At 40.5% G+C, this 8,681-nt stretch overlaps 1 protein-coding gene across 1 annotated transcript in view; it reads left to right on the forward strand.

The window, feature by feature from the left end:
- The window catches only part of ush2a (Usher syndrome 2A (autosomal recessive, mild)), a gene marked incomplete at both ends in the record, with an annotated part of 216,414 nt that overhangs the window by 169,100 nt on the left and 38,633 nt on the right, over positions 1 to 8,681 (forward strand). The window contains 2 exons of the mRNA XM_083919953.1: positions 4,986 to 5,093; positions 6,615 to 6,798. Coding sequence (XP_083776079.1) covers positions 4,986 to 5,093; positions 6,615 to 6,798 — 292 coding nt within the window. The remainder of the gene's footprint in view (positions 1 to 4,985; positions 5,094 to 6,614; positions 6,799 to 8,681) is intronic.

Consider the following 8,681-nt stretch of genomic DNA (forward strand, 5'->3'; position numbering starts at 1 on the left):
CTTTGCAACACAAATGAAAAGATTTAAATCGAAAAAATTTAGAGATTTTTCACATTCATACCTTTCACTTTCAGCTTTCTGGCCTTGTCTTCCACACTGTGTTTGTTCATCGGTGCATACAGTCCACTTTTAGGTGTGAATGTTACGCATATTTGTGTGTGTACTGTACAATGTGTGTGTGTGTGTGTGTGTGTGTGTGTGTGTGTGTGTGTGTGTGTGTGTGTGTGTGTGTGTGTGTGTGTGTGTGTGTGTGTGTGTGTGTGTGTGTGTGTGTGTGTGTGTGTGTGTGTGTTTTAACCTGATCTCATTGTTCCATCCCAGACGGTCTTTGCATTAGGGAGCCACAGAAAGGAAGTCAAACTCTTAATTATTTAGGAGAGGTGTTATCAAAGCTTTTCCCTCTCTCTCTCTCTCTCTCTCTCTCTCTCTCTCTCTCTCTCTCTCTCTTTCTCTCTCTCTCTCCCCCTCTCTCTCTCTCTCTCTCCCCCTCTCCCTCTCTCTCTCTCTCTCTCTCTCTCTCTCTCTCCCCCTCTCTCTCTCTCTCTCTCTCTCCCTCTCTCTCTCTCTCTCTCTTGCATTTTCTTGATGCATCATTTGATCTTTCTGTTTCTCATGCAAATAAAGCAAATTTAGTTGTTCTTATTTTCTCATTGTTTCTTTTCTCACCCTCTGCTTTTCAACTCCCTCTCTTGTCTTACCCTTCATTGTACCATTCCTCTCATTCTTCTCTTTCCCTTATCTGTCCATTTCAGCCTTTCATGACTTTCTCAGCTTTCCTCACATTTCTCTTTTCTGGTATTCTCTTGCCTGGCTTTCCCACCTTTTCTCCATCTTCTCTTTCACTTTACCATCTCTCTCTCTCTCTCCCTCCCTCTCTCTCTCTCTCTCTCTCAATTCAAGTTATTCAAGGATGATACAATTCAATAATGAGATGAGGGAAAAATGCATTTACAGGATATGGATATGCACTATTCATTAAGTATCCCGAAACAAATATAAAAGGAGCAAGGAAATGGTAGAAAACAACAAACCCATGGCCTATTGTATATAGAGTTGAGTTGTTAACGGTCAACAATTAACAGACCAAAAAAATAAACGCATCGAGTAGAGCAGTGAATTATACGATTGTGTGAGCTGTGAGGAGAAGAAAGAGGTTTGCCTGTGTTGGCCAGGCTGCGATCACTGACTCTGTCAATTCAATTCAATTAAATTCAATTTCTGTCTTGACCGGTTGGGAAGAAGAAAAGGAGAGAGAAAGAGAGAAAAGAAGGACAGATGGACAGAGAAAGACAAAGACAGAGAAAGACACACTTCCAGTAACTAAAATAATATCTATAGTAATGTGAATATGACTTATATGTTATGGCAGTTAATACAGCAGAATAGTAGAAACAAGCACAGCGTAGGTGACAATGTCTTTCTCAGTTTCTCCTCAGTCGCGGTGCTCAGAAAGTTTGAAGTTTGTTTTGAGTTTTTGATGTAGAAGTCCAATACTTAATGTACTTTTCTATTTCTGTTGCTGTAATTTGATTGGGCCGGATTGTGTAAAGGCTGTCCTGAAGTCTTGTACTGTTAGAGGAGGTGAGTCTCAGGACCAGCTGTCTGAGGGGGCCCTCTCCATGTTCTCCTCTTGGCAGTAGAGGGCTTTGTAATGGCTCTCTCTCTCTCTCTCTCTCTCTCTCTCTCTCTCTCTCTCTCTCTGTCTCTGTCTCTCTCTCTCTCTCTCTCTCTTTGTCGCTCCATCTATGTGGTGTATCAGGTAACTGGCACAGTATTGCGGCTTGTGCCCATCAACCTATCATATTGTCTAATGCAAACCAGGAACGGCAACCTGTCAATAAAATGCAGTTTCAAATCAGTTATTGTTACCGCAGCGCACGCAAACACACACACTCACACACACACACACACACACGCACATGCACACACACGAACACACACATAAGATAAATCCACAGCAACAGTCTCACAATAATGCCTCTTGTTTTGTTATTTTTCTGACATGCACAGTGTCTCTTTGATGTTTTACTTGAATGTAAGCTTCAACTCTTTACTCTGTCTTCCTCCTAAAGGCTCTCACTTTGTTTCTTGCACAGACACACACACCGATCTCAACTGTGTCCAGCTCTCACATTGACAGTTACAGCCTCGTCTCACTCTGTTAGTGAGCCGCTAGCTGCTCACATCAAAACGCCCTCCACCCGTTTTTCACTTCCCGGTGATCGCTGTTAAAATAATTGAAGTTTCCTCTGACTTTCCTTAATCAACCACATAAGCACGCGTTTATACACTGGTACACTCACATACATGTATGTATACATATGCACATCCAAGCTCTCTCTGTCTCTCTCTCTCTCTCTCGCGCGCGCGCTCTCTCTTTCCATTGCATGGGCGCACACAGACACACACACACACTCACACACATTATTGTCTATGTGGTGTAATTTCTTCAGCAGACCAACACTGCCCTCTTCAGGCTTAGTATTACGGGTAATTTAAAACACACAGAGAAACGTCAAAGGTGTTTTATTCAGTTAAAGGTGTGTATTCTTGTTTGCATTCATCTGCACATGCACGTGTTGAATGAGCAGCATAATTGTGTTTGTTTTGGTTTGTATTTGAAATAGCATGAGACAGAGTGGTTGGAGAATCAGGTGATGATTTTCCATTTTCAGAGTTTTTTGGCCTTTTAGTTATTTGAGTGTCTGATTGTTTGCTCTTTTTATAGAGGGCAGAATTGATAACTTTTACAAGCATGCTCTTAATTCACTTCCCTCTGCTTCCTGACCTGAGTATAGGCTGTAATTATAGGCACACACAACACTTTAAAGCATTTTGAATATTATGTTCATACACACAGATTTCACATTAATTTCAAATTCTCATTACCTCTGAGGCCATTGTCGTGCGTCTCAATTGCCCGATAAAGTTGTTTACTTGTAGTCTGTGTGAAATATTATTACACAGTCGAGTTTTCAACCCCATTCTGATTTCTGAAAAATTAAGAAATGTAGTGAAGGGTTATGGGTTTATTCAGTGTTGCAACAAATGACATGGCTGAAGTGCATGCACACACGTACACATGCTTAGTTGCACAGTTAAGTAGTGTAACGGAGCATTGCGCTTCAACCCTAGTACTTTTGTATGGCTCGCAGATTTCCTTTATTTAACCCAAACACAGTGCAACATTGTGAGAACATTTGCACACGCACACGCACTCACACACACAAATACATACATATACATTGATCAGAGGTTGGGTTAAGCTTGGCAGGCTTTGAGGCATGTTAAGCAGGCTAAGCAGTAGAAAGAGACGTGAGGAACCGTAGTGAAGCACTCCGCTGTGAAGCACTCCGCTGTGCATTAGACTGTGTGTGTGTGTGTGTGTGTGTGTGTGTGTGTGTGTGTGTGTGTGTGTGTGTGTGTGTGTGTGTGTGTGTGTGTGTGTGTGTGTGTGTGTGTGTGTGTGTGTGTGTGTGTGTGTGTGTGTGTGTGTGTGTGTGTGTGTGTGTGTGTGTGTGTGTGTGTGTGTGCGTGCGCTGCAGTAACAATAACCGATTTGAAACTGTGTGTAATCAACACAGGGTGGTTGTCCTTTTCCGTCTCTTAACCTCCAAATATACACAGTTGGAAACACCAGTATATCATTTAGAATATTAGCTAAATCATAAAAAATGTTATTTTTCATGTTGTAAAAAATCTAGTCTTTTTTCATTAATGACAGGTTTGATAATTTATTTTTAATATCATTGACATTAAATTACACATTGAAACATGCTATTTACCCTTCAATACTTAACATACAGAGGGAGAGCCATTAAATTGAAGACATTTTATTTTTATGTTCAAAAGAATATGGCTTATGCTGTATATGCTGAATATTTTGAGTTACATTGTATGTTATAAAAAAACATATTAGTCGGTATAAAAAAGGCACTTAATATTAAAACATATTTACCCAACCTATGAGAAATCAATAATGTTGTAAAATCTGTATTACTTCACTTAAAATAGTGCAAATTTATGGCAAAAATAAAGAATTCAACACACTGTGTTATAGAACGCCAAAGCCTGTTTTTGCATTCATCCTTTTGAAATAAAGTCGTTTTAGTTCGTTCATTTCCCCTTCAATTTGATTTGTAAGCTGTTGTATGCTGTCAGCTAAGTGAATGATCATAAAACATCCAGTCAACCCTCATGACAACATTAAGGATTTGCATCCATCCATTCATCCTCATCCATCCACCATAAATCAAGAACCAGGCAGAAAGTATATCAGAAGGAAACAAAGGTTTTCAATCACCAGAAAGTGGTTTTAACTCAGGGATAACTTTGTTTGGACACATATGTGAAATGTTTAACAACCTCCAGTATTTATATCATCCTATAAAATGTTCAATATAACACCAAAAACTGATTTCCTGTGGTTGCAGTTAAAGGACCACTCAGTAGCTATGTGATTTCTTTTAGACTGAAAAGCCTGTGCCTATAAATAAATCATGTCTGGACACTGTAGCCTAAACGCATACCGAGGTATCATAATTATCATAGATCAAAAGCTGATGACATTACAGCGTTGGACCGGTCCTATCCCATGTCAGTTCCGCGGCTGCCCATCTTTACGTTGTTTCATTATTGAGTTATGGCATGCATAATTTAACACCGACAGATATGGATCCATCCGTTGAGAGAGTGTGGAAAGAACAGAGGGAGGGAGAGTGAAATGGATAGAGAGAGCAAGAGAGAAAACGGTTGGGAAGAGAGCTTGTGATACAGGCCAGGCAAGCTTTCCTCTCTGTTTTTCACTGTCTCCTCTCCCTCTTAATCACCATATACTGTATATCCTTCTGTCCATGTTTTGAATATCTCCTCTGCACAGTTTATAATGAAGAGAATAAAAACAAAACTGAAAAAAGAATATGTGGGTGATTTTTCATTCTCTGTGATCTTTTCGTCATATATGTGTTCATGTCCGTGTGCCACAGGTTTGCAGCCGTACACGGACTACAGTTTTGTACTGCTGGCCTGTACAGCTGTCAGATGTGGAGCCAGCTTACCTTCCACAGGACGCACCTTGCAAGCTTCCCCTGCTGGTACACGCACACACACACACACACACACACACACACACACACACACACACACGCACACACACACACACACTGCCGGTAGAATCTTTAAATTTTAGGAATTCTCTGTTTGATTTGATGTTGAGACAATTATTTGAAATTGTGATCAATCCGATTCCACAAGTCTTGACGTTTCTTCTACCTGTCAGATGTCAGATCCAGAAAAATGTCAGGAGTCATTTTCTGAACAATAATGCCAAATAAAGATAATACATTTACAAATGATTTGTGCATATTTTGGGGGTATTTGTTGACATACTGGCAACAATATTTTACACTGTTCTAAATATATTGTTTATATAATGAATTATTATAAAAGCTTTGTTTTAATTGAACCATATCAGAACTTTTAAGATATTTTCATTTTGATAAATACTAAGATATTTCTGTTTTTTTCTTTTTCCTCTCCACTCATTTGACTTCTCATTTCTCCTCCCACTGCTCTCCTTTTTTGAATCTCACATCCTTCTCTTGGTCTCCCATTACTATTTCTAACTACCCTTCACATTTTCTCTCTCTCTCTCTCTCTCTCTCTCTCTCTCTCTCTCTCTCTCTCTCTCTCTCTCTCTCTCTCTCTCTCTCTCTCTCTCTCTCTCTCCCTCTCTCTCGCTCTCTCTCTTCTCACCATTGTCTACATTGGAACAAATCCTTATTTTGTTGTTATTCTCTCACTCCTCTCCACCTCTTTTCCCTCTCTCGTGTCTCCCTGAATCTAGTTTCTTTTTTATTGTCTCCTTTCTTTTTACACCGTGTTTGTCCTCTTGAAACATATTGCACATTTATCTCTCGTTTGAGATTTCGATATTTCATTTAGATCTCTCATTCTTTGCCCTTTTTGCACCTTTCGGATCCCCCGACCCATTTACGTCGCTCACCCATCTTCTGGCTTTCTTTCTTCATATCTAATCTCTGTATTTATTCTGTTATAAATAAATTATATTTCCTTTTTTCAAACTCCTCCGTCCCACCACTCCTCACACTTAATCCTTGTGTCTAAATGCCCAATTCATCATTTTATATAATCTAAAATACATTGATATGTGTGATTAGAATTAACATATCTGCTGCATGTTTGTGTCCAATATTAGTAAACAGATTAAATTTTAATTAGATTTGTGTTCCTTTTTATTTTCAAATAATGAAATCACACATTGCAACCATATCCTGCCTGCCTGTACTCTCCTGTTTTCCTTATAATCTCACAAGGAAGCTTTGCCTTCTTCTCCACTTCTTCTCTCTACTAGTTAACAAAATAGTGATTCAACCTTTCCTCAGTTCATGAAAAAAAAACGTTTAAAATTTACATTTGTACACTTTGGTATTAGCGAGCTCTTTGTCAGGAAAAGTTTCTGTACATGAACTCATGCACCTTTTTACTTTTAAGATTGTTTAAAATAAAGAGAAAATTGTCTCTTAATAATGATAGGTGCCACTTCATGTGCAAAACACTCACTTCCTCCTCTCCTTATCTTTTTTAATTCTCAGGTGTATGGTCAAGCCCCAGACATCTGATCATAAACACATCTGTGGTGGAGCTGTACTGGGATCAGCCTCTCCAGCCTAACGGACATATCTCCCGGTACAGACTGAACAAAGACGGTCACACTATTTTTACCGGAGACCACCGTGACCAGAATTATACTGACTCTGGACTCCTGCCAAACCGCAGGTAGAGAGCATGTACTCGCACACTTCATCCACACATGAATGCAAATGTATGCCAGTGTGTGCCGTGCACAGATGTAAAAGTCACACATGCACAAATACACTTGCGTTGCAACTTCATAATGAATCATCCCTTGAATTCCTAAATTTTCCCATTTGAGTGTACGTGTGTTTATATCGGGGTCACCCTGTTTTAAAAGCTCTCCTATCATCCCATCCATGTCTCTCTCTCAGGACTGCACTCTGTATATGTGTGTTTGTGTCATTTAATGAGCAAATATTTGACATGCCAATGACAGACGCAAACATTACCACACACACACAAACACACACACGCACACATTAAAACACAAATCAGATTTGGCTTTTGCTTACAGACAGCAGTGGAGCGGAGATTTTATTTATCTGTTTATTTTCATTTAACCTTTATTAATCCGTGTCTTTTTTTTCTTAGATGGATTTGCTTTTTTAATTATGGGAGTGTAAAAATATACGCTCCTCTCTCCTCCCCTTTCTCTCTCTCCCTCCTGTCTCCATTGCTCCCTCTCCTTGGCCTTCTCTCTCCAGAGACTTATTTCTCCTTACCCCAAATAGAATTCTTGGGATAACACCCTGCAGTACTCCAATCCCCTATCTCTGTGTGTGAAAGAGAAAGAGAAAGGAAGGAAGAAAGAAGATAGGACTATGTGTGTGTGACGTTTAATTTTGCCTAATTCTAGATTGTCTGCCAGAGGGCATTCCCGTCCCGACCCTTTGCTTCTCATCACTTGTCTCGCTTTTTATTCACTTCTCTTTCCTGTCACCCTTCCTCCCCTACCTTCCTTTCCCTCTTGCCTCATTCCCTTCTTTTCCCAATTCAGCCCTGCGCCAAGAATTACATTGGGAGCGCCGGCCCCATTATCCAGGCAGTCTTGTGTGTTTTTTTTCCCGCGTGTGAGTGTGTACCCACACATGCCTTTCTGTGTGTGCATGTGTCTGTGCGTGAGACTGCTCAGAGTGGCCATTGATTATTTATGACAATGTTGATTAGCTGTCACTTTGCTTCGGTAGCCCAGGAAGTTTCTAAGATGACGAGAGAATTAACCTATTCCCTCTGGCTGGCCCCGCAGGACACACACACACAGCCACATCCACAGCCAAACAGATGCAAATGCCCCACTCACCGATTACCTACCGCACACACACATTTTACTTTTGATATCCCAAGGCGGTGTTTACATTTAAGTAAATATCTTCCATTGATGAAGTGTTTGAATTCATTCCCCCACTGAAACCTTATGCCATGATAAAATTCTCCTTCTCCATCACACTCAGGCTCTGCTTCGCTCTCATGATTTCTCCCACTCTCTCTTCCTATCTCTCCTCTCCCTAGTTGGTGTGTCTGAGTGAGGTGTATTTATGTTTTTCTCTGTGTATATAAGAGTAACATATGAGTAGTTTTAATACCTTTTCCTGGCTGTGTTCTAACCTACTGCTGAGGTGCTAATGGCCTTCTTTTTAAAACTATCACACAGGAACAATAACCCACCACCACCGCCTATTAATGCATGTGTGCAGGAGTTTATAGCAAATTAAAGGCTTTTAATGTTAAACGGTGGCCCACTTACACAGCTAATGTAGGCTTTAGCACCAGCCAGCCACATGCTCTTAAAAGGGAAATCTATCTTATGATGTCATGGATGAGAGGGGCAGTGAGACGAATGAAAAGGAGAGGTGGGGGGGGGGGGGGTTATGAGGCAGAGGGAGAAAGAGTAGGAATTGGACCTCAAGTGCACTTTGTGAGCTTGCAGGGGCTGGTTGCAAGAGGCCATGATTTCTGTGCAGTGATTGTTACCAGCCACAACGGCTATGCTGCTATTGTTTTCACCTTTTGAGTCTGCGTGTTTG

Source organism: Echiichthys vipera (assembly GCF_963691815.1).
Source record: "Echiichthys vipera genome assembly, chromosome: 1".
In the NCBI taxonomy this organism is placed as follows: Eukaryota; Metazoa; Chordata; class Actinopteri; order Perciformes; family Trachinidae; genus Echiichthys; species Echiichthys vipera.